The 26,982-nt window shown below is 48.2% G+C and overlaps 1 protein-coding gene across 2 annotated transcripts in view; it reads right to left on the bottom strand.

The window, feature by feature from the left end:
• Positions 1-26,982, bottom strand: part of FRMD4A (FERM domain containing 4A) — a 250,340-nt gene that overhangs the window by 16,223 nt on the left and 207,135 nt on the right. For both annotated transcript variants that reach the window (XM_039913901.1, XM_029077375.2), the window contains exons 13-16: positions 22,869-23,007; positions 14,262-14,407; positions 12,691-12,693; positions 730-856 (exon numbers count right to left, since the gene is read on the bottom strand). In XM_039913901.1, coding sequence (XP_039769835.1) covers positions 730-856; positions 12,691-12,693; positions 14,262-14,407; positions 22,869-23,007 — 415 coding nt within the window. The remainder of the gene's footprint in view (positions 1-729; positions 857-12,690; positions 12,694-14,261; positions 14,408-22,868; positions 23,008-26,982) is intronic.

The raw sequence follows: 26,982 nt of genomic DNA, 5'->3' as shown, positions 1-26,982 counted from the left end.
AGATTCTTGTCTGCTCAGAGAAGACCTTGGGAGACCCAGGCCTAGGTTAGCCTCTGCAACCTAATGTCCCTGAATCCCTGAAACCCTGTGGCCACCTCAGGATACCCCTAGCTATCTAAGCGCTTCAATTCCTACAAATGATGGGGCCTTATTTACCTATCTGATTTACTCACCGCAGCTGTAATTTATTACAGCATCTGTCTCTTCTGCTAGACTGTAAAGTTCCTTAAAAGCAGGACTGGGTCATCTAACTATAGTACTTGCCAAACGATTAGTAGTCCAGTGTTAGGCACATGGCAGACATTCACTAAATATTACTTATTGGTCTGACAATCTCGAGGCTGTCTAGAAACCACCCTGGCAGAGATAGACAAGACAAAGGGGCAGAGGATGCTGGGAAATTGATGTGCAAATGACTTGCAATGGAAGAGGCTGCTGGTAGCTTGCCCTCAAATGAGTACATCCAGTAGCCAACTGAAGCCCAACCTACTCTGAGGAAGAACTACCCAGTGGAGAGATCAGCAGTCCTGGACAGCTGCAGGCTTGAATGCCCGGATGGCATTAGTGCCTCTGAAGGGATTAGGCAGAGCAAGAAGGTCTGACAGAGTCATTCTAGCTCCAACTCCCCCCACCATGACCTTCCACTCCTCCTCCCCTCTTTCCTTTCTCTGAAAGCGTGAGGTCACACCCGACAGCATTCTCCGGGACCATAGAATGCCAAACGCCTACCGCTTCTCGGAGACAAAGTTTCTTCAGCTCCTCCAAGCGCTGGCGTAGCGTCTCCTCCAGGGCTTCCTGCCGGGATCTCAGCGCAGCCAGCATGTCTTTCTTGGCAGATTGAGAGGTATCGGACCTCCTGGGAACCTAGCAATGAAACAGGCGACAGCTGCTGGCCAAGCACACATCTGGAATACTACCGATTAAATCCGAGCCCGGATTTTGGACTCAGGGATTCCCCGTCCTCCCAATCTCCCCCGTCAAGAGATTGAGGGAACCGCAATGAAGCAGGCGCTCCGGGGTTCTCCTTATACAGAGAGAATCCTCAGCCTTCCTGACTGGCCCGGCTCATCAGAACGGCAGAAAGCCTCCTCACACAAATTAGCTTCGAGAGCCTCTCCAACTAATTTCAACCTTACTGAGATCCATTTGGACCATGAAGTTACAGGTGCCTCCTAAGAAGGTTTCTTATGGCTGGATTGGGATCAGGGTTCAAAGTTTAGTTAGAATCAAACCAGAGGATAAGTCTGAAATTGCAGTGGGCAGGATTAGGGCTTAGACACAGGAAAAGATTGATTCCTCACTTTTTTTTTTATAGTTGTTCTACTACCATATTGCTGAAGTGCCTTACTTCGGTGTCAAGCACTGTTCTAATGGGTTGTGGATCGATACAATTAGGTCAACACACCAGTCCCTGTCCTCATGGGGCTCACAGTCTAATTAGAGGGAGAACAAAGTACTTTCAACTTCCATTTTACAGATGAGGAACCTGAGCCCAGAGAGTTAAGTGACTTGCTCCGGGTCACATAGGCAGGCAAGTTGTGTGGAGAAGAAGCACTGCCTAGTAGATACAGCAGAGGCCCGGAATCCAGAAGGACCTGGGTTCTAATCCTAGCTCCGCCACTCGTCAACTGTGTGGCCTTGGGCAAGTGACAACTTCTCTGTGCCTCAGTTACATTATCTGTAAAATGGGGACAAAGACTATGAGCTCCATGTGGTACATGGACTGTGTCCAACTGATTAGCTTATATCTACTCAGTGCAATGCCTGGCACACAGTCAGCAATTCACAAATACCTTTAAAAAAAGTGGTAAAGATCATATTAGAACCCAGGTCCCCTCACTCCCAGGCCCACGCTCCCCCCACTAGGACATGCCTGCTGCCTTGGAAAGGGTTTCCCAAAATGGTGATGGTAGGAAAGAATGAGAACTTAGCTCCTGGCCTTTCCAACCAGGGCCTGAACCATCTGCCCAGATTAATAATTGCTTTGTACCTCAGTCAGGGCAGTTGGAGTAAATGATCTATATTTCCCCACTTTGGCAAGAAGAGAACCGGAGCAGCTAAGGGCCCAGGCCTCGTGACACCATCTTGCCTACTACACACCCCAACCTCCTTTCGGCCGGGTCGAGCTCACAACTCAGCCAGGAGCTGTGTGGTAGTCTTTTCTCAAACGTCTCTGGGCAAGAAGATGGCCATTTTCCTTGGCAACATATTCCCTTGTCTCACAGCCGTTAGGAACAGAAAGTTCTTCTGGCTGTCCAGCTGTTCAAACCTCAATCCCTCTTGCTGCTGAAACAGCTCTTCCTTTCTCTCCTTGTCCTCAAGAGGTTCGAACAGACACTTAGTCACAATAGCCCTTTTGTATTCTTGAAGACTGCGATTAAATCCTCCTTCAGCTTTTCTTCTCTGGGCTAAACAGTTCCAATTCTTGTACCTTTCCACATATGGCCTATTCCCCAAATCTTTAATCATTTTTTGTTGCTGTCCTTTGAGACCTCCACAAGCCGGAGTATACTGGTTCAGACAGGTCATGTGCAGTATCATATTCACTTTTTTACTGACAGAACTACATTGCTTCCACAAACTGTGCACTAAGATCATTATATTCTCGAGGTCAGGGATGTGTCTTTAGCTTTGACTGTATTTACTCTCTCAAATGCCTAGTAGAGTGCTCTACACCCAATAGGCTCTCAGTTAATACTACTGAATGAATGAAGATTATTTTCTATTCTTTCTCTCTCGCTGTCTCTCTCTCATAATATTTAAGTGCTTCCTATGCACCAGGGACTGTACTAAGCATTGGGTAGATACAAAGTAATCAGGTTGGACATCCTCCCTGCCCCACATGGGGCTTAGAGTCAGAGAGAGGAGGACTTAATCTCCATTTTACAGGTGAGGTAACTGAGGCACAGAAAAATGGAGTGACTTGCCAAAGGTCACGCAGCAGACAAGTGCGGAGTCAACATTAGAACCTAGATCCTCTGATTCCCAGGCCCGTGCTCTTTCCACTAGGTCATGCTGCCTCTCTTCCAATCTCCCACATTTGCAGACAACAGGCTCTCAAGCAGTCCTATTATTAATCCTCTAGACTGTAAGCTTGTTGTGGGCAGGGGTCATGTCTGCTAACTCTGTTACATTTCCCAGGCTGCTTAGTGCTCTACGCAGATTAAGTGCTCAATAAATATGATTTATTGATTGATTTCTCTACTCCCCTAGTTTAATCCCAGCACTTTGCAGCACCACACACTTAAATCCTCCCAGCTTATAGTCATACATTCCTTATTATCTAAGCACTCACCTAATGATCCACTTTCCTTTTTCTTTCTGGGAATGATTTTTGTTTCTGCCTCTCCCACTAGGTTGTCAACTCAAGGACAGCAATCATGTTTGCTTACTCTATTGTGCTGGCCCAAATGTTTAGTGCCGTGCTCTGCATGCAAGAAACACGCAGCATTATTGACAGATTGCTTGTACAAATCCAGTCCATTTTGCATTTATGCAGTTTTCTTCTTCTTATCCTGCTTTTACCTCTCCTGACTGCCTCCAATTTGATTTCCATATATTCTAAGTAGTGTATATTACAGTAATTTATTTAATTTATTCTATAATTTAATATATTGATTATTTCAATGTCTATAATTTATTTCAATGTCTGTCACCCTGGCTAGACTGAAAATCCCTAAAGGGCAGGGATCAGGTCCACCAACTCTCTCAAGCACTTAGCACAGATACCATCTGTCACAGCACTGAACAACTGGCAGGCTCATTGCCTCTGGGTGGCATTAGTGTCTCTGAAGTCTTTAAGTTTGTCTTCTAGACTGTAAACTCACTGTGGAGGGGGAATGCGTCTATCAAATCAGTGACACTGTACTCTCCCAAGAGCTAAGTACAGCAAAAACACTCAGTAAACACAGTTGACTGAATGACTGAAGTATTTAGGTCATCACAGGATCCTAATGACCTTTTGTTGGCCCAGATGGCTTGTCCACATGAGTCAATCATATTCAGTGAGCTCTTACTGTGTGCAGAACACTGTATTAAGTGCTTGGGACAGTACAACACAACAGACACATTCCCTGCCCACGAGTTTACAATCTAGAAGAGGACACAGACATTATGATAATGAAATATGGATATGTTCTTAAGTGCTGTGGGGCTGAGGAAAGGGAGGTGAATAAAGGGAACAAGCCAGGGTAATGGAGAAGTGAGTGGGAAAAGAGGAAATGAGGGCTAAATCAGGGAAGGCCTCTTGGAGGAGATGTGCCTTCAATAAGGTTTTGAAGGTGAGGAGAGTAATTGTCTGTCGGTTATGAAAAGGGAGGGCATTCCAGGCCAGAGGCAGGACATGGGCTAAGGTCGGCATTGAGATAGATGAGATCGAGGTACAGTGAGAAGGTTGGCACCAGAGGAGCGAACTTTGTGGGCTGCATTGTAGCAGAGTAGCTAGGTGAGGTAGGAGGGGGTAAAGTGATTGAGTGCTTTAAAGCTGATGATAAGGAGTTTCTGTTTGATGTGGAGGTGGATGGGCAACCCTGGAGGTTCCTGAGGAGGGGGGAAACAGGGACTGAATGTTTTTGTAGAAAAATTATTCGGACAGCAGAGGGAAGTATGGGCTGGAGTGGAGACAGACAATCCCTTCACCTCCGGAAGTCTCTGGAAAGTTAAGGAGGGGCAGGAAGTGAGGATGAGGGGAAAACTGAGGCAGAGAGAGATGGTATGTCTGATCTGGAGTCACTAAGTGAATAACTGACCACGTCCCAGTAAAGTCTTGAATTTGAGGATTGTTAATTCCTGATCATCAGAGTTAATAATAAAAACTGCAATATTTGTTAAGCGCTTACTATGTTTCAAGTGCTGTAATAATAATAATGATAATGTTGGTATTTGTTAAGCACTTATTATGTGCAGAGCACTGTTCTAAGCGCTGGGGTAGATACAGGGTAATCAGGTTGTCCCACATGACGCTCACAGTCTTAATCCCCATTTTACAGATGAGAGAACTGAGGCACAGAGAAGTTAAGTGACTTGCCCACAGTCACACAGCTGACAAGTGGCAGAGCTGGGATTTGAACCCATGACCTCTGACTCCCAAGCCCGTGCACTTTCCACTGAGCCCCGCTGCTTCTCTAAGATAGAAACAAGATAATCAGGTCGCACAAGGGGCTCACAGTCTAAGTAGGAGGGAAAACAGGTATTGAATCCCCATTTTGCAGATGAGGGAACTGAGGCACGGAGAAGTTAAGTGACATGCCCTAAATCACAGAGAAGATAAGTGGTAGAGCTGGAATTAGAACTTAGGTCCTCTGGCCTCCAGAACCGGGTTCTTTTGGGGAGCGTTTCAGCATGGATAATGAAATCCACAGATAATCACTCAATCTCAAAAGAGCTGTTAGTTTTACTTGCTTTTTATGAGGGCTGCTTGCTTACATGTAGTCCACTGGTTTATTTTGAGCTACCAAGGCCATGAAAAAGATCACCACTGGGTCAGACAAATGGCTCACTTAACTCAGGATTCTGTGACAGTGGCAAGCGTCCACCCTACAACTTAGCTGTGTAATCAATGTTATTGAGCACCTACTCTGTGCAGGCAATGTACTAGATGCTTGGGAGAGTACAACAGGGAATATAATAGACAGGATCCCTGACTCAAGCTGCTTACAGAATAGCTTTCAACATCCCAACTTTTCCTTATACATCCTTAACTTTCCCTCAAATAGCCCATTTAGAGACTACTTGCCTGTGAATCTTTCCAACTTCCTGTGGTAATGGACTCCATATGTTTACCACCCACAGGAGAAGAAATATTTCCTTTTGTTTGGTTTAGAACCTACCATCCTCCGGGCTTCAATGCATGGCCCCCATCCTGGGAACTGTGGGAAATAGGGAATAACAATTCCATGTTGGCCCCATCCAGCTTCTTCCTGATTTGGTGAACCTTTAATCACATCCCCTCTGTCTCCTCCTCCTCCTCCTCCCTCAGGCTGAGGTACTAATGAGCAGCAAGATAGTCAGTAGTTGGGCAACTGGAAGGTTTATGATACAAGTGCTTGGAAGAGTACAATAGAGTTTGTGGATACCAACCCTGCCCCATAAGAGCTTACAATCTAGTGGATTTCTCAAGCAGAAGAAGAAGCGTGGCCTAATGATAAGAGCATAGGCCTGAGAGTCAGGGAACCTGGGTTCTATTTCTGGCTCTGCCACTTGCCTGCTGTGTGAATTGGGGCAAGTCACTTAACTTCTCTTTGCCTCAGATTCCTCATCTGTAAAATGAGGAATAAATTCCTGTTCTCACCTCCCTCTTAGACTCTGAGCCCCACGTGGGACAGGGGCTGTGTCTGATCTGATTATCTTGTAATCTATCCCAGCACTTGATACGGTTGTTTGCATGTAGTAGGCATGCATAAAAATACCATGAAAAAAGGGGTGGGCATGGATAATCATTACGGGCAGGGAACTTGTCTCTTAATTCTGTTTCACTGTACTCGCCCAAGCTCTTAGTATATGGTCTGCACATAGTAAGCGCTCAATAAATACCATTGATGGATAATCTGGCAGTTGTTCATGGACACCGTTTCCCCCCTGAGAAATTCAAAGGACTTAATATGCTATCTCTACCTCCCAACACCCCTGAAAGGTAAGGAGGGGCAGAAAGTGAGGACAGAGGGGCAAACTGAAGCAGGGAGAAATGATATGCCTGGTTTGAAGTCACTCAGTGAATGACCATCATCTGGAGACACTAGGTTCTTGTTGTGTACCCGGCGCTACTCCAGAGGCAATCTCAGGAAAGGAGGACTTGGGTTCTAATCCCGGCTTCCAACACTTTGTCCGCTGTTGTGACCTTGGGCAATTCACTTCATTTTTCTGGGCCTCACTTACCTCATCTGGTTAAAATGGGGATTAGATTGCGAACGCCATTTGGGACAGGGACTCTGTCCAACTTACCTTCTATCTAGCCCAGCACATAGACGGTGCCTGGCACTAGTAAATCCTTATCAAATACCATAAAAAAAAAGGAAAGAATCACCATCCTGTCAAGCCAATCAGAGCCCTCACAAACCCTCTCCAGAGATCCTGGGGTGTGGAGGAGACATAGGAGGGAGACGGACAAGGAGAGAGAGAGGAGAGACTCTCCGGCTGGACCTTGGCCCAGGGCTGACCACACTGTCCTTCACGGCTCCAGGCGGGCTGATTCACCAGACCACCGGAAGCCACGGGGACACCGGCGAGCACAAACAACAACCCATCACTGAGCACATTAAAGGAAATCCTCAGGGAGAGGGACCTGAGACTCTGCTCAATCTTTCCAAAGTACCCACCTTACTCAGCACCGGATACAAACCTACATCCTGGCAGAGCGCCTGACCACTCTCCAGTCCTTTCTGCTCACCTGCCTATGTTTGGCCCAACCTGGCGGCTCAGAGCCGTTCCAACACACACAAGAGATGTTTTCCACTAGGGCCAGAGAAGGAAGAAGAAAATCTGCTTCCTCAGAGGCTAGGAAGAAGTGGCACACTGCCAGTCGGGCTGTTACTGAAAGCACAGACTTGTATTTCCGGGAGAGCTCCAGGAACTGGGGAGTAAAAGTTTTGGCCCAAATCCAGGACCAGCTTCAGGCAAGCCTGAAGAGAAAACATTTACGGAGAGGAAATGGATGCTCCTTTCGGGTGGAAATTCACTAGTCCAAACACCATGTGGGAAGGACTGGCTAAAGGAACTGTGAAGGAAGGGGTATGTCAGGTTACCAGCCCTGGCAGAAGTTCAGGAAATGTGACCCCCATGACTGCGAAAATTATCATAATTTCGGCAGTAAGGGTTCACTATTTGCCGAGTGTGGGCGTAGGTACAAAAATTAGGACTTTGGACACATTTCCTGTTCTACCAGGGGCTCGTAATCTATCTTTCCCTGTTTTGTGCCCAATTATATTTTTCAGACCACTCCAGCTGTAAATCGGGTTTATGTTGTCTCCTCTGTTCCTTGTTGGGAGGGAACATGTTACTTTGTTTTTCAGTACTACTTACGTGGCTAGTACAGTGTGCTTGCACCATGCCAGTGCTCAATAAATGCTATTATTATTACTACTTACCCTGGAGGGAGTCTGATCCTTCCTGAATAACTTGTACTTTTTGTTTGTAGATTGAGGGAAGACAAGAGATGGAGCTGAAAATGGTTGGAGTATGAAACCAGGAGAACCTAGCAGGTTCAAAGTGTGTACAAAGTGTTGGAGGAAGAGGAGGAGGAAGAGAGGAGGGAGAGTTAACATGATGCTTAAGAAAAGATCTGGCGGTTTATTATAATGTCATCCACTCTGCTGAATATATTTTATAGCTTTCAGAATTGGCAGGGTGCCTATCAGGTCATCTCTCTCTTCGGAGAGAGATGAAACAACTACCGCCCTCATTGTCAAAATGGTTAATTAATAAACCTTCCAACAATAGGAGGAAATGCTAATGTTAGGAGAATGTGAATGTGCAAACAGTGAAGTAATAAATCTCAGCCAGCGTTGCCAGTTTTATGCTGTTTTCAATAGTGCCCAGACATGAAGGCGGCTCAATCCCTTCTTACCCCCAAGATCTCCCCACCATATCCTTCTGGCAGCCTCTCATAAGATGCCTGGCTGCTGCCCAGACAGCCCCCCCATCTTGGGGAGATTTCACATCACAATGAAGACCAAATAAACCATTCCTACCCACAGTCGGTCAAGCGATATCGACAGAACACCTATTGGTGTTTGCGGCACTGTCCGGAAATGCCTGGGTGAATAACCACGAGATAAAAAGCACTACCCTGCCCTCAAAGAGCTTACCATCCACAGTGTATTTTCTGCTCAGTGACTTTTCAGACAAGTGGTGAAACTGACTTTGGACCACAGACCTTTCATTCATTCATTCATTCATTCAATTGTATTTATTAAGCGCTTACTGTGTGCAGAGCCACTGGACTAAGCACTTGGAATGTACAATTCAGCAACAGATTAGTGACAATCCCTTCCCAACAATGGGCTCACAGTCTAAAAGGGGGAGACAGATAGCAAAACAAAACAAGTAGTCAGGCATCCAAGGGAGTTATTTCCACTGGAAATGAAAGTAGCTGTCAAGCACTGCTCAGGCAGAAGAAGAAGAACCATGGCTACTGAAAGACTACAGGCCTGGAAGTAAATGGACCTGGGGTCTAATCCTGGCTTCACCACTTGCTCGGCTTGTGTGAATTTGGGGAACACTTGACTTTTCTGTCCCCTCAGACTTCATCTGTAAAATGGGGATAGCTGTTCTCCCTCCTACTTAAACTGTGAGCCCCATGTGGAACAGGGACTGTGCCTAACCTAATTAATTTGTATCTTCCCCAGACTCTAGTACAATACACAGTACACATGGTAAGTTCTTAAATACTACAATTATTATTACTAGAGGGACGCAGGGATGTGCCTAAGACCCTAGTGAGTTAGAAGCATAAGAATCAGAGGTCCAGAAGATCTTCAGACCTCAGGGGAGCCACCCAGTAGTGACAAGATGCCCCGCTATTGTGAGCTGAGGAGAAGCCATGATACTGCATTCCGTTAAGAAGAGAGATGGAGCCAAATGAATTGCAAACGTGCTGCTAAAGTAATGCTCAAATAAACCTTGTCAGAAAACTGGGTATTCCTTGGCCACTTTACGGCGTTTTCTTTAAGCGGGTTGAAAGAAAAACCTTCCTCCCTCCCACGTCCAAACTAAACCCAACCCTGAGATTATACAAGGACTGCAGGTCCCGTGAACAATGCTCAGAACAAATGCTGGATTGTCCCCGCCTCTTGAGGGACTCACAAGGGAATAAAAGGCAGTGGGTGTTTGGCCACAAAGGGAAATCCAGTACTTGGTGTTCAGGATGAGTACATTTTGAGGTTTTGTTATTTATATCGTATTCTGGTTCTTTGCTGGAAGCAAAGTATTGTGCAGAGGAGAAAGACCACCTTTTGCCTCTAATGAAAAGGATCTCCCACCTCCCTGGTGCTATGATAACTCTGAATTCACCTTCATCTGTAGAGCTGCAAAAAGTGATTGCTTTATATTCAGCACTCTCTCCTGCATGCCTCTATCCTTGCCCTTCACACTCAGAGCTCTCTAGTGGTTACTGCATATCAAATGGAAACTCAGAACCTTCCAGATTAAAATCCACCAGCTGCAGTGAAGGTGTCTGAGCACTTACTGAGTCCACTGCTCTGTACTGAGTACTAGGGAGGTACAATGAAAGTCCTCTTTCCTCCATACTTTCTACTCTCCTCTCCACATGCAACCCACCTCACACCCTGCACTCCTTCAAAACCAACTTCCTGCTCCGTGTGTCTCTCGACACTCCTGCCTCCAAACTGTTGCTCACACACTTTCTCCTTCCTGGAACTCCCGTTCCCCTCAAATCTGCCAAAACACACCCTTCGCCACTTTCGAAGCCTCCTAAACACCTCCTCCATGAGGCATTCCCTGGTTAATCTCTACTTCCCCACTCAGGTAATCCTATTAGAGCTTCTTAGCATTTATATGTGCTGCATCCAGCTGATAACTGGGCGTCCAACTGCTAAGGACAGACCAGCGGGGCACACTGCCATCAAGAAGAGAGCAAAATCTTCTTAATGAATGAGAGACATGGGGACAAAAGAGAAAACAGCACCAGGTAGTGCAAACATAAGCACCACAACACACCAGGGAACAACCTTCTTGTGTATCCGACGTGGCCACGATTATGGCTCCCTCATTGGCCTTTCTAGTCACCCCCGCACTCACGGGTTAACTCCACCATCAGTGGTGCCTTCTTCATATATGAAGAACAAATATAAATATTATGTATAATATATATATATACATCAGTTGATTCTAGTAATTCATTTTTGCTTACTTCCTGTTATCACCTTTCTTCCTCTATGTTTTCACATCTGTGCCCACTGAGTAGCTCCAGTCTGTGTCACCTGTGGGACTTCTATCCTTTCTTTCCTGCATATTCCTAAAACACCTATTTCAGTGAGCTACACCCTTGGGTGCTCAATAAGCCCCGATGATGACGACGATTCAAAGGGGACAGTGCCGACAGCAAGTCTGTCCGCGCATCACTCACACTTCCTTCCCTCCACACAGTGCACATGTAAGCAGCCTTGCCCAGCTTACATCTGCCAGGCACACCACCTGGCCCCGCTTTGACTCTGCCTCCTTGATTTGGTTTGCCTGGAGCTGAAGACTTTCTCAAGAAGCGTTCCCCGCCCACTATTGTGGTTTCGCAGCAGTCCGGACACATGCTCCATTGTCTGAGGTTGGGCCTCGGTTCCCGTCCCACTAGGCTTGGAGCAGTCCCACTTTGGCTCGTCAGGGAGCAGCTGCCCGCTTATCTGCCCTTCACCCACTCCCCACCCCTGTCCTATCGGCCCCGCCAGAAGTCCTTAAGTGTTGGTGGATGAGCTGCTTCCTGGGCCTTGGGTGACAGAGATCTCCTTCTGCCTTCTGATGTCTAGGGGATTTAAAGAGGAGCACAAATGATGCTGTTCAGATGAAGTGGAAGATGCAGCAGGGCCTAGTGTACAGAGCATGGGTCTGGGAGTCAGAAGGACCGGGGTTCTAGTCCCAGCTCTGCCACTTGTCTGCTGGGTGATCTTGGGTTACTCACTTCACTTCTCTGTGCCTCAATTACCTCATTTGTAAAATGGGGATTAAGACTGTAAGCCCTATGTGGGACATGGTCTGGGTCTATCCTGATTATCTTGTATCTAATCCAGCACTTAGTACAGTGCCTGGCGCAAAGTAAACACTTAACAAATACCATCAAAAAAGAAAAGCTGTGGGTGGTGACATCTAGAACTCAAAGGGTTACATCAGGGTGGGTATTACTATAGCTCTGTAGGCTTACTTTAGTAGCTCACAACTTTCTGAACACATACTGTGAACTGGGGACTTGTCTCGTATACTGTTTTGATGCTTCATTGATCGGGATGTGTCTGTGTCCATTTTTTTCCCCCGACATTATATTCACAGACTGTGAGTCACTCAAGGGGCAAGGTCCGTGTCCTACTCTCACCTGTATAAACTTTCCAGTACTTAAAACAGTGCTCTGCACACAGTAAGCATTTAATAAATACTATTACTACTACTACTATTTTGGGGAGCTTAATAAAAGTGAATAAGATTTCTAGGCGGGTTGGGGGCAGATTAGTTAAGGGAATCCCAGGGACTGGGAAAAGCCTTGGAGATTTGGTGGGGCTAATGGAGAATGGCAGATGAGCCTCGGGTCTATGACTTCGGGTCTGAGAGCCTCTGAGGAAGAACCAATTCTAGGGCTAGTGGTTTGCATGAAGCCACTCCCACTCTCTCATCCCTACTAGTCATGTTTCCCACTGGGAAGTAGCATGGCTTAGTGGAGGAGACTTGAGTTTCAATCCCGGCTCAGTCACTTGCCTGCTGTGTGACCTTGGACAAGTCAGTTAGCTTCTCTGTGCCTCAGTTTCCTCATCTGTGAAATGAAGATTAAGACTCTAAGCCCCATGTGGGACATGGGCTGTGTCCAACCTGATTTTTTTTTGTGGTATTTGTTAAGTGCTTACTATATACACCAGGCTCTGTACTGAGAACTGGGGTAGATACAAGCCCATCAGATTGGACAGAGTCTATGTCCCACATGGAGCTCACAGTCTTAATCCCCATTTACAGATGAGGTGACTGAGGCAAAGAGAAGCGAACTGACTTGTCCAAGGTCACACAATGGACAAGTGGGGGAGCTAGCATTAGAACTCAGGTCCTTCTGACTCCCATACTCTATCCACTAAGCCACACTGGTTCTGATTGGCTCGCATCTACCCCGGTGCTCAGGACAGTATCTGGAAGAAAAAGCGCTTAACAAATACCATTAAAAAAAAACCCAACAAAAAAGAATGGCACATTAACAGTAGAAGCTACTAAAGCCTTGGGCCTGGACCATGTCCCTAAGGGAGGAAGGGATGGGGAACAGCTTTCCTGGGGCTGGGGTCACTCTTCTGTTCCACTAGTCACTCTTCCGCTCCACTAGTCACTCTTCCTGGGGGCCAGGAGGCAGCAGGCTGCTGATACTGACCACCAGGAATCAGTTCCACCCACACCCTCCCTGTCCCCAGCAGCGATAAGATCTGCCAGATTGGAAGCTATTTCCTCACAAGCGTGCAGTCTGGTACCTCCAGGGAGATTCCAGGTTTGGTTTCTAGCTGCCGCCCTCCAGTCCACCCTACCAGAGGATTTTCTGCGGCGCCTTTGGCTGCAGTGTGTGCAGGCTGGACAGGACTTGTTCAGGCCTCCAACAGGTCCAACTGCCCTAGGTTTTCCATAGTCTCTGCTTCTGCTCTAGGCACTTTACTTGCCCCTCTAACTCCTCTTCACCATGTTTGTTTTGTTTTAACTTAGTAGGGAGGGGAAGAGAGGTGCTGAGGCAGGTTGAGCAGTGAGATCAGGCACAACAGAGCCAAAAAATAATAATAATAATAGTATGTGTTAAGCCCTTACTATGTGCTAAGCACTGTACTAGGTGCTGGGGTAGATTTCATATAAGCAGCCTGGACACAGTTCACAGGAATTGGATATTTCTGGCTTTTGTTGCTGTCATGTTCAATCCACTGCTGGCATCTCTGGGGCAGCCCATGGCTGATCATTTCTCCCCCTGAGGACAGCCAAGACAGGTGAGCTCAAGGTACAGGACAAGGGGCCATGGGGATAACAGGGTGAGCCATTCTCACTCCCCTCCACTCCCAGCATTAACAGCCAGAAGACCGAAACCCATTGTCCTCACCCATATCTGCTTCCTGGCAATGATTCCTGGCTCTTGGAGAATTCCGTGACAAGAACGTGGGCCAGTCTGCATTTCCTCAGACCAGTCTTTAGGATAATGATGATTTTGATCTAAAGCAGAACTTTTCCTAATAGCCCCTTGCCACCCTTCAGAATCTGGCAGACCTCTGGATCTATTATTATAACATTACAATAAAAATCTATTATTATTTCTGTGGGATTACTATTCCTATGGACAAAGCAGCTGGTTCCTGAACAGTGGCAAGGCTGGTTCAGAAAGTCTATCTTTCAGTCCCTCGCGCTGCCTAAGAAAAAGCCACAGGTCCCAGAAGCAGCTACATCATGGACAGGTGGACACTACTATTTTAAAAGACACAGGCTATTCAGTGGTCCCACAAGGCCCTCCAAAGCGGTTTCATTCTCCACCGGACAAAGGACACTCTCTCCATCAAAATAACTTTCTTCAGAGGTGAATAATTCTTTCCAAAGCAGAGGACCTACCTGAGGAGAGAAGGCTCCCACTGCTGCCGCTGATTATTTTTCCTTTGCTTCCCATGTTGGCTAGCTTGGAAGTCTTAAGCGTTCCGGTTTCCGTCAGGTCAATTGCGATCTCGCTCAGACTTCTTGCAGCATGAATTTTGGACTGGAATCAGAAGGGGAATTGGGTTACAAAGGGGCAGAGTCCGGACTTTGTTCTTTAGACAGTAAGCTCCTTGAGGGTAGCGATCACATCTACCAACTCTGTTATAGTCTACTTTCCCAAGCGCTTAGTTCAGTGTTCTGCAGATAGTAAGTGCTTAATAAATACCATTTTTCAATAGATAGATCTGCACTTGAGTTACTGAAGTAGGGGTGATGGCTTGTACTGAGCCAGCTCCGTTGTACTGTACTTTCCCAAGAGCTTAGTACTCTGCCCAAAGTAAGTGCTCAATAAATTCCACCGATGATGATCCATCCACCCTCTCCTGCCTGGTCCCCCTAAGAGGTAGGGAGGATGGTGTACTCATTTTCCCATAGAACAGAAAATCTCTGAGACCTGTTATGTACTGACTGCTTACTCTGTGCAAAACTCTGAATTAAGCGCTTGGCATTACTGGTAGACATGATCCCTGTCCTCAGTGAGCTTGCAGTCTAGTGGGGGAGACAGACATCAAAATAAATTACAGGTCAGGGAAGCAACTGAGTGTAAGCATATGACATAAGTTCTGTGGGGGTTGGGTGAGTAGGGTTGGGTAAATACCTCAATGTTTAGGGAGTAAGAGCATGGGTGAGACACTAGGGAAGGAAAACATGATGCAGGGGTGGGGAGGTGATGAGAGCTTGATCAGGGAAGGCTTCCTGGAGGAGATATGATTTTAGAAGTCCTTTGAAGATAGGGAGAGTGATGATGTATAGGGGGAAGGAATTCCAGGCAGGAGGGAGGGCGTGAGTAAGGGGTTGACGGTGAGAGAGATGGTCTTGAGGGCTACTGAGTGGATTGGTATTAGAGGAGCAAAAGAATTAGCAGATTCAAGAAGTATTTGGATAAACTCATGGATAAGAAATCTATAAGCGGTCACCAGAGGGATGCTAGACAGCACATCGCTAACCATTAAGATGACTGTCACGGAGGCAGGGAGCAACTAGTTGCCACTACCAGAAACAAAATCCCGAGTTAGATGGATCCTCAGTTAGACCAATAATGGCCTTGCTTAGGGCCTAAAGAACCATGACTACTGTAGCTGATTTGTGACACGGATTTTTGACAACCACGTGCTTCCTGCAGGCCAACAAGATGAGAGCATTAGGGATGTGGGAAGTGCTGAGAGCCCCTGCTTGTTTGGTTCACCTGCCCCACCAGCCTTCTTCCTCTCCCTTCACCACGTGGATTCTTTCCCCCAGCCCACAACTTCTTCCTGACCTCCACGTTTCCCTTGCACTCTCCGCCACCGGGCCCAGCTTCCTCCCATGAGCAACTTCCTTGTTTAATAAAATGATCCTGGCTGCCAGAGCCCTCTAGCAGGCCCCTGGCTCCGAGTGGAAAACAGGAAAAGCCCTTTATTTCACTCTGACACCACGTATCAACAGCCCCCATCTGGCTCGGCCTTCCCCAGTGAACAAGGCCGAGCGTGTGACTGCAGAGACTCTGCTGCCCATCGCTTGGCATAAGCTGGACTTTCCCCTCCGACTGTGGCACGGTTAAAAGGAAAAACTGCCTCGGCACTCGGGCACAACAGGGAGAAAAGTGTGGGCTTAGCCAATCAGGAGCCCCGGGCCTTGGCGCTGGTTCTGCCAGGGACTGGCTGTAGGGTACAGTACAGTGAGGTACTGATATCAGGTCCTTCTGGAGATCAGGCCTAAGAGGGTCCATTCACATGGAAGAGAAGAAGCCAATGATCTCGGTTAAAGACGGTGGGCTCTTGGAAGAAAAGCAAGAACTTCCAGCTCCGTCTGAGCTGAAACATAACACGTGCTGAGTCTGGGCTGATGGAGGAGGTGAGGAGGAGTCTGGCTCTGAGAGAGAGAGAGAGGAAAAGAGAGAAAAAGAGAGAGAAAGAGACACACACACATACACACGCACATCTCCCCCCCACCAAGACCCCATCCACAATCCTGTCTCTACAGGCCAAATTGAGCCTGCCGGGAAGCCCCTCTGGCTCTACTATTTTGCCCCACCTTGGCTGGCTCTAGTATTCTGCCCCACCTCGGCTCTGACCTCAACAGAACCTCAGCCCAACCACAAGGAAAGACATATGCGTGGCCACACCTTGGGGAACACCCAGGGCCCGGGAGGAGACCTGCACACACCTCCGCTCCACCCAGGAATCAGAAGCCTGAGGGAAGGCTGCTTGCCTAGCCTCCGTGTGGGATGGTTCTTCCTTCAGGGGACTTGAGTGGTGTGGAGCTATTAGAAATAGGTCCGAACAAGGGCTCTCCTTCTCCTCCTCCTCCTAGCACTGTGATAATGTTAACCAGTAAATCCTCCCGACCCCATCTCCATCCCTTGAGGGCCAAGGAAGGGGGAGAAGGGGAGGGTGATGAAGGACAAAACCAGCCCAGTCCAGAAGAAACCCTGTGGGTTCTTAGCTTTCTCCCTCACTGGCTCAGACCACTAGACGGCACTTGTTTCCAAAGGTGATAAACGCCCTAGTCCGGAGGCGCCAGACTTGCTGAAATCCAGCGGGGAGAGGCTCGGGTGGCCTGGCAGTGGGGAGTGAAGCAATCCCTGATGGGCCAGCCAACCCAAACCTCTCCAGCTCCTGGCACTGGGCCTGCTCACATGCATCACTCACTCATCTGGGGACCAGCCATGAGGCAGTTGGAAGAGAACTGTTCATTCCAGAGAGGAAGTGTTGCGCAGGGGCACGTTGTCGCCTCCATCTTGAATCTGGAGCCCTCTCAGCCATTCTAGCCCTCTCAGTCATTCTAGCTGGCACAGCCTAACTACCCCTGATGCCCGGGAACAGCAAATAGTATCAGGGAGTCAAATTTTCACCCCTCTCCCAAGAGCTGGGGAAATATACTGACACAAAAGTGCAAAGGCAAGGTGAGCCCGTGTTTAACCAGGGCATTGACCGATTGATTGGGGGAGGGGCAACCAGTACCCACACATCCATCTGGGCACTGCAGCATGACTATCAGGGTCACCGCCCTGGGTGTGCAGATCAAGAAAGGGACATGGCCCAGGGCAAGGAGGAGGTGACCTTGCAAAATGTGCCAGGCTTGTAATTTCCAGGATGCCCCACTGGGTAGTGTCTGGTACCAAGATCTCTGGATTCCTGTGCCCAGGTATAAGCTGGCCCTGAATGAACAAATGGGTGCACAAAAGCACAATTACCCCAGCTCCTCAAAATTTATGTAAATATTCTTATACTCCACTATTTCCCCTATCCCTAATCTATTGTAATGCCTGTTTCCCTGTAGTTTGTAACCTCTTTGTGGGTGGGGCTCATGTCTACCATCTCTGTTTTACTGTACTTTCCCAAGCGCTTAGTACCATGCTCTGCCACTGGATTGTCTGATTGAGACTCCCAGGCCCGTGGTCTATCCATCTGGCCACACTGCTTCCCCGACTGCTGCTTGGGAGGGTGAGCCCAGGGAATACTGGTGGAGAGAGCTATAGCAACTGGAGGTGTCAGCTCCCGGTTCCAGCCAGCAGTTTCTCCCTTTTCCCTGGGTTCCAGCTCATTCATTCACTCGTATTTATTGAGCGCTTACTGTGTGCAGAGCACTGTACTAAGCACATGGGAGAGTAAAACAGTAAACAGACACATTCCCTGCCCACAACGTATGAATGGGAGAATCCAGAAGGAAGGAAGAGGGGAGAAAAGAAAGGGAGAAAAAGTCAGCGTCCAGTGCCCAGAAGAGGCTAACTGAGCCCATCCATTTTCCTGATCCCTTTCCAAAACAATTCCACTCACTTCACCTCAACTGTCCTCCCAATGATACATGAAGTAGAATGGTTCAAGGGATTCCCATGCTCATTTTACTAGCTGAAAAGTGAAGCATGAAGAAGGGAAGAGATTTGTCAGAACCCCTTTCCTCCTCAAGGGAGGACCCAAAAATTTAAAAATGGGGCTGGGAATGGAACTCAGGTCTCCCGATGACCAGACCAGGACCTGCTCTGCCAGGCTAAGCCACCGATTAAAGGCCCTGGGAACAATGGGAAAGGAGAGGGCTGTGGTGACAGAGATCACTTACAAATTTAAGGTATCACTCTTCTTAGTTTTGAATCTCTCAGCTAACTCCCACTGACTTTGTAAAGCTTTCTCTGGTGGTCTCCCCCATTTGAAAGCAAGCTCCTGGTGGGACAGGAATGCATCATTTCTTTCTTCTGTACATCCTGTACATCCTGGGCACTTAGAATACACATCCTATCCGTTACCAAGACCTGCCGGTTTCACCTCTACAATATCGCCAAGATCCGCCCTTTCCTCTCCACCCAAACGGCTACCTTACTGTTACAGGCTCTCGTTATATCCCGGCTAGACTACAGTGTCAGCCTTCTCTCTGACCTCCCTTCCTCCTCTCTCGCCCCACTCCAGTCTATTCTTCACTCCGCTGCCCGGCTCATCTTCCTGCAGAAACGATCTGGGCATGTCACTCCCCTTCTTAAACAACTCCAGTGGTTGCCTATCGACCTCCGCTCCAAACAAAAACTCCTCACTCTAGGCTTCAAGGCTCTCCATCACCTTGCCCCTTCCTACCTCTCCTCCCTTCTCTCTTTCTACCACCCACCCCGCACGCTCCGCTCCTCTGCCGCCCACCTCCTCACCGTCCCTCGGTCTCGCCTATCCCGCCGTCGACCCCCGGGTCACGTCCTCCCGCGGTCCTGGAACGCCCTCCCTCCTCACCTCCGCCAAACTGATTCTCTTTCCCTCTTCAAAACCCTACTTAAAACTCACCTCCTCCAGGAGGCGTTCCCAGACTGAGCTCCTCTTCTCCCTCTACTCCCTCTGCCATCCCCCCTTTACCTCTCCGCAGCTAAACCCTCTTTTTCCCCTTTTCCCTCTGCTCCTCCACCTCTTCCTTCCCATCCCCACAGCACTGTACTCGTCCACTCAACTGTATATATTTTCGTTACCCTATTTATTTTGTTAATGAATTGTACATCGTCTTGATTCTATTTAGTTGCCATTGTTTTTACGAGATGTTCTTCCCCTTGACTCTATTTATTGCCATTGCTCTTGTCTGTCCATCTCCCCCGATTAGACTGTAAGCCTGTCAAACGGCAGGGACTGTCTCTGTTGCCGACTTGTTCATCCCAAGCACTTAGTACAGTGCTCTGCACATAGTAAGCGCTCAATAAATACTATTGAATTAGAATTTAGAGTCCACCACACCAAGTGGGTGCTCAAGAAATGCAGGGGAGATTTAAGGGGAGATGCAGGGTTTCCCCATTGTTTCCTACATCTGGTGTCTTCCCTTAGCATCTACCGATATCATGTATCAGATCGCATGGAGAATTAAGTGGAATGTTTCGGAGAAGTGGCATGACCCAATTATCCTCAGGCATGAGCTTATCAAGGCATTCGGGAAAATTCCAGGGTCCTGTCAAATGCCGGAAGCCAAGGGAAAAGGCTGTCAAAGGAACCCTGGAAAGTGACTAACTATAGGAGGGGAAAATGGAGCCAAGGAAACAACGGGCATGGCCCAGTGAGCCTGGGACTCAGAGACCTGCGTTCAAGTCCTGTTCCGCCACTTGTCTGTTGCATGACTTAAGGTGAGTCACTTAACTTCTCTAGGCCTCCACTTCCTCATCTGTAAAATGGGATCAATTATCTGTTGTCCCTCCTACTGTGCCTGTCCTGATGATCTTGTAGCTACCGCAGCATTTAGTACCACGGTTGGAACGTAGTAAGTGCTTAACAAATACCACAATGAGTATCGTCATTCCCTACACCGAAGATTACCCCTCAAATCTCCATGCAAGTCACAGCTCCCTCAGGAATTGTGACCCAATTAACTCACCCTGCTCCCTAGGCTGCTTCCTGGCACAAGTTCTGACTCTCTTCTTCTCTCCTACCCATCCTTCTCATTACTTTCTTTATACGGAAAAACGGGCATGGCCCAGTGAGCCTGGGACTCAGAGACCTGCGTTCAAGTCCTGTTCCGCCACTTGTCTGCTGCATGACTTAAGGTGAGTCACTTAACTTCTCTAGGCCTCCACTTCCTCATCTGTAAAATGGGATCAATTATCTGTTGTCCCTCCTACTGTGCCTGTCCTGATGATCTTGTAGCTACCGCAGCATTTAGTACCACGGTTGGAACGTAGTAAGTGCTTAACAAATACCACAATGAGTATCGTCATTCCCTACACCGAAGATTACCCCTCAAATCTCCACGCAAGTCACAGCTCCCTCAGGAATTGTGACCCAATTAACTCACCCCGCTCCCTAGGCTGCTTCCTGGCACAAGTTCTGACTCTCTTCTTCTCTCCTACCCATCCTTCTCATTACTTTCTTTATACAGAAAAAGTCTGTGAAGATCAAGAAAGGGGCATGGCCCAGGGCAGACAAGAAGTGACCTCGCAAAATGTAATCGCCAGGGTGCTGAGTGGATGTTGGCCTGGCTCTCCGTCTCCCTGTCTGTTCTTCAACACTCCCCTCAACCCGCTCTGAAATATATGGCGCTGAGCCTGCTGACTGACTCTGATACCAGCTCCACTGTGAGAAGGGTGAAATCAGGGTTACCAAGTTTGGGCTTGCAACGTCTCTCACCAGGAGAGCCAAATTCTGGAATTTTGGTAATAGACACCCTCCTCCAGTGTCTACATGCCACATCAGGGCCTGCCTTATCTTATGCTGGGGGTGCTGAATGGGACCCCAAATTACTAGCCCACTGGCCAGCGATCCTGAAGGGAGAGAAAGAATCCCGTGTGGAATTCCGAATCACAGGCAGCAGAGAGGGGTTGGACCATTCAGACCTAGGGCCACGGATGATGCTGAACTTGGATCAGGTCAATCCTGCCCAGTATTCTGGCTCTGACAGTGGTCAGAGGGCACTCAGGACTGTGTGCTGGCTGCTCCCCCTTGACAGCCAGCCCACTGTTTGGACTGATTGGAGATGGCAAACTCTGTGAGGGCAGGGATCGTGCCTTACCAACACCACTGTATCAGACTCTCTCAAGTGCTCAGTACAGTGCTCAGCACACAGTAAGTGCTCAATAAATACCATTGACTGATTAGGATGCTCTCTTTAGCATCCCTCTAGCTACCCATCATGGGCCACTTAGCAATGAACTAATCCAAACCCCTCTATTTTCAGCCTGTATAACTCCTGTACTGAAATAAGGCGATTAGAACAAAAATCTATTCTGCCCTGCTTTGCCTCGATGCTAACCCACCTCAAGGGGGTGCTGGGACTGTCAGAGGCTACAGCCGGGAAGCCAGGGGCCGGGCTGGAGCATCCAGAGGCTCTGGCTAGAAAGGCTGCTCCCTCGACTCCCTGAGGGTTTCCACGAAAGGTGGAAAGAAATAGAAGGGAAAACAAACTACCAGGAAAGGCCCCTGTTGCAGCCTAGTTCTGTCAGGTGACCGAATCTTAGTATCTTGCCACCTCCCCCGAAAAAGGTTTCGGCACAGACATGGTGAGAGGGGATTGGGGTGGGAGGAGGGAAGAGAGATGGCCTATGGAAAGGAGGGGACCCACCAGGAGCAGGGCAGGCTTGAGTGGGCCAAGTTTGTATCATCAGTGATTTCCACCTCTCCCTACCCTGGCAGACCAGAGACAGGTCCTGAGCCCATCCAGAGAGGGGGATCGACCTGAATGAAGGATAATGGGGGCCAGAGGGAGTGGGGGGAGGGTGGGAACCAGGACTGAGAGCTTGAGTGGTGATGTATGTGTACGTGTGCGTGTGTTTGTGTGTGTGAGAACCAGTCAGACATCACCCTCTCACCCACCGGCCGGTGAGAACTCCCCCGTGGGGGAGCTTCAGAGATCCCAGAGGCGATGGCAGTGAACAAACTTTGGAGGCCGGGCCCCACCACAGAGAAGGAAGGCTTTTTTTTTCTTTTCTAGCTTTGTTTTCACAGAGTTGGCAGTTGGAAAACCCTGGAGGCCTCAAAGCAATTATCCCAAACAGCCAGGCGGTGTCTATTAATTGAGGAAGGTTACTTATTTTAAAATTTTTAAAAAGGTGTGTGTGTGTGTGTGTGTGTGTGTGTGAGAGAGAGACAGAGAGAGACAGAGAGAGAAAGAAAAAGAGAAACAAACCACCATTGTTCAAAGCACCAATGAGATTTTCACTGCCTTCTTGCCAGAGTTGCCTCTGATGGGCTGTGGTGGGACCATACAGGCTCCCCAGAGCCCCAAAAGGAGGATGGGTCATCAGGATTGTGGGTGGGCCCAGACCCTCCCCTAGGCACTTTGGAGGAAACAGATTCCTTGGCAATCCTATCTTCACCTTCCTGGGCTACACAGCTCCAAGGCAGGGCGACACGCCACGCCTGGCACGAGTGTGGGGTAAGGAATGAAGTTGGATCCCGTCCAAGTTGGAATCCTGGAGCTCTGGAATTCCCGGGATCATCCAGGCTGTCCCACCTGGGCCAGTGGCTTTGACTGACCTGCGGCTAAGGACTGGAGACCCCCTGAGCCCATCCCCTTCTCGCGCCGAAGTCTTTTACCTTACTCTGCTTTCTGTCCAGGTAGAACTGGTGTTGGCTAATGGCCATAGCCCAGATGGACTTGATTAATGCCGGACACGCATACCACGTATGCACTGCAATGCCACTGTGCCCAAATGTCCTCCTGGTGACAGAAGCCCTGGGGGACAGAACACAAGTGCAACATGTTTACAGTGGTGACATTTCTGAGTGACACACACACACACAAAGAATGTACTGACATATATATCAGTATATAGATATGCATATTTCTATATACACACACATATTTACACACACTGTACATTCTCTTTTATACGTACACACTGCACATACATACTCCTATGTATACATACACTGTATATATTCATATGCTATAAAGACATACTCCTGATGTTTTCATACACATACACACACACACACACACACACACACACGAAACTGCAAATCCCCCTTCTCTGATAACTCCTTAGGGCTCAGGCCCACTGCCAAGTCCCTTCCTTGTCAGGGTAGAAGCAGTGTCAGAGTGGGCCACTGGATACCAGTGGGATATCCCACATCTGGCTGGCTCCTTCAGGAGGAAGGAACAGACGACCCCAATGCACCTGATAAACTGGGCAGAATGCCACCCCGCACCCCTCAAGGGAGAGTGGAAATAGCTTCTTAGCTATAAGCATAGTGCCTGGCTCGGGTCCTGTCACCAAAGCAAAGTTTCTGACCAGAATTGGAGAGGGAGGTGGAGGGACAGAGATGAGGACAACATATTTTGCATCTGCCTCAGCAGTCTGGAAGCTGGAGAGGTGGGCCATACTTTCTCCAAAAGGGAAATCTCTTTTATCAAAAGGAAAGTGAAGAGGGGGTAGGTGGGATGTATATGTGAGTGTGCGTGTGGGTGCACAGCTCTGGTTACTCTACCAGGGAGTATGACTGGAAGTAGCTAGGTCGCCATTTTGGAACTGGAAGCTGCGTTGAAAGAGCCAGGCTGCCCAGTGGATGTACAGGGAAGAGCCTGGCCCTAGAAGAGGCGGAGCTGTGGAGGATGAGGTGGGGTCCCAGGATTCAGCCTGATCTTCTGGGAAAGGTGGGAGGGAGGTTTCCCCCCAACCAAGTCCTTCCTTGTCTCAGCCTAACTGGGACAGAGGCCTCTTTGGGGCAATTCAAGGTGGTAAATTTGGTCTTGAACCCTTTCCCAGGGAAGCGGTTCTAACCTAACTCCTTTGGCTTCCAGTCTTAATGGTAATCCCTTTCCTCCTCTAATGAAAAAGCTAAATCTGGAGTTGGTTAGTGCTCCTGATTCCAGGTGGGAGAATTTGTTTTGCTTCAAATTTGGAAAGTTAGGAAAAAATCAGCTTATGAATGGGTAAATGTTTGAAGAGGGTTGAAAAAGATCCAGCAACAGTTACAGTGAGAGAAACTCACACATACACACACCCTCCCCCTAACCACCCCCCGCAGTGGATTTAAAAATGAAACTGCCAACTCCAGACTTGGCTCCCAAGAGCACATCAACTGTCAGGCTTGGGGCGAGTTCAATTTTTTATTTTTTTTAAAACCAGCCACAGCGAATCAGGGGCAGAAAGCAACTTGAGATTTAAATGATTTTATCAGAGAAAGTCCAAGTCACTTGGGGGGCTGGCTTTTTGTTGAAGGGTCCATGCTTTCCTCCTAAGGAAGCTGAACAAATCCAGGCTGAACCTGGGTTTAATAAAGTCCTGAATTGTCTCAGGCTCCACTCCCTGACTCACTGTACTCCACTCCTGGCTCAGGCTCCCCAGCGTCTGCTCCCTTCCTCTCCCAGGACTTTCCAGATTCCACTTTTCTGTGACCCCAGCCCTCCGAGCCTGACCACGGCAAGTCTGGGCAACAAGAGGACTAGAAGTGTAGCCAGAAACCAAGGGAATTTTTCCTGAATCATTTGGCATTTTTCTCCTCTTTTCATATTAAACGGACAATGAGGCTGCGATTGAACGTGAGAATGATCCAATTTGGAAAGCATTGTCTCCAAGGAATTATTCCCTTGTAAAACGCCGATTCCCCCTGATTGCATCTTCATTCGACGATTACTTTGGACATTGCTTTCTGACTTCCTTCCTGGCAGTAATGGGTTTGTTTTGAGGAATCAAGAGAGGAGGTGACCACAGTTTATCACCATAACACATGGCCAATTAGATGATTCCTCCCTGCACCAATTGTACAATGTCTCAGGGTTCATAAGACATGAAATTATTACCTTTGACTTCTGCCTAAGTAACTCCCTCCTCTTCTGGCTAACTCCTCCCCCTGCTTCTTCCAGTCTCTAAATTGTGTGGGCAACTCCTTTCATTCAATCGCATTTATTGAGCACTTACTATGTGCAGAGCACTGTACTTGGCGCTTGGGAAACTACAACAATAAACAATGACATTCCCCACCCACAAGGAGGTCACAGTCTAGAGTAACTCCTAACTCCTCTTCTGCCTGGGTGTGGAGAAAGTCAGCCAGAGAGTCAGAGGCTATTCTGGAGGCCTTCTGGGGGTCAGGGGAGGGAGAAGTACTGGAAGCAGAACAGGCTAAGGCTCTCCTCCACACTCCTTTCCCCACTAAGCGAGTACTGTCTGAGGTTACTTAAATGAAGCACAACCTGTGTTCCTGTGTACTCTGCACTGATGTTAGGCTGTGTCAGGATGTGCCCATGCAGACTCCAGGGGGAGATGGAGAATGTGTCTCCCTGCTATATACAGCACAAGGTGAAAAAGAATGAATCAGTAGTATTTACTGAGGACTGTTGCTGGGCAGAGCCCTGTGCTAAGCACTCCGGAAAGTAAGAAAGCCTTAGTAGACACTATCCTCACCCTTCAGGAGCATATATATATTCAGTATTTAGAACAATGCTTGACACATAGTAAGTGCTGAACTAATTCCAAAATTATATATATGCAATTTAAGTGCTTACTATGTGCCAGGCTCTGTACTAGGTGTTGGGGTAGATACAGGCAAATCAAGTTGGACACAGTCCACGTCCCACATAGGGCTCACAGCCTTAATCACCATTTTACAGATGAGAAACTGAAGCACAGAGAAGCTAGGTGACTTGCCCAAGGTCACAGAGCAGACAGATGGCAGATCTGGGATTAATAATAATAATAATGTTGGTATTTGTTAAGCGCTTACTATGAGCCGAGCACTGTTCTAAGCGCTGGGGTAGACATAGGGGAATCAGGTTGTCCCACGTGGGGCTCACAGTCTTAATTCCCATTTTACAGATGAGGGAACTGAGGCACAGAGAAGTTAAGTTAGAACCCAGGTCCTTCTGACTCCTAGGCCCAAGCTTGCCCCACTAAGTCAAGCTGCTTCCCATGCAAGCTTCTACTCTAGCCGATTCATATATCCTTTTCTTTCTCCTGCTCCCATTATTTGCACATCCATTTTGTCTGTCTGTCCCCCTTACTGGACTGTAAGCTCCTCAAGGGCAGGGTAGTTGCTTCTGCATGACTCTCCTAACTGCATAGTACAGTGCTCTGCACACAGTCAGCCCTCAGTACATGCTACTGAATGAATACTAAACTGTGTCCAGCCTGCGATACCAGGAACAGGACATGCCTAAACCAGGGAGGTGAAGGGGTCCTGGTGGAGGTGGGCTGGGAAGAAGGAGACTTCAAAGAGCAAACAGACCAGAAAGTCACCATTTTGGCTTTTTTTGGCCCTGACTGGAAATTCTCTGGTCTTGTCAGAAAGCTGGGATGACCGAGGGTGGGAGTCCAGATCCAAGAGCTGTGGAAGCCACCGTGGCCAAATCTGTGGCCTGGACTTGGCTCCTGGGGGCATAATACCCCTCCCCCCTCTTCCTTCCTCCACCCCTGTTGTGCTGCTTAGGAGGCCAGCATGCACACAAAGTGCTTTTCCCATCAGCATCTCTCTGCTTCCCCTCTAACATCTTCTTAATGTGCCTTAAAGAGGTGTGGAGAAGATCTCAGATTGTGAGCCCCATATGGGACAGGGACTGGGTCGGACCTGATTAACTTGCATCTACCTCAACACTTAGAACAGTGCTTGACAAACAGTAAGTGATTAACATATATAATAATTACCATTATTATCATTGAGGAATCTCCTAGGAAAAACAGACCCACAAGTGGCCCAAGAGGAGAATAGGGAA

The sequence above is a fragment of the Ornithorhynchus anatinus genome, chromosome 13 (genome assembly GCF_004115215.2).
Source record: "Ornithorhynchus anatinus isolate Pmale09 chromosome 13, mOrnAna1.pri.v4, whole genome shotgun sequence".
Classification (NCBI taxonomy): domain Eukaryota; kingdom Metazoa; phylum Chordata; class Mammalia; order Monotremata; family Ornithorhynchidae; genus Ornithorhynchus; species Ornithorhynchus anatinus.
This window is presented reverse-complemented; position numbering and strand designations above follow the sequence as displayed.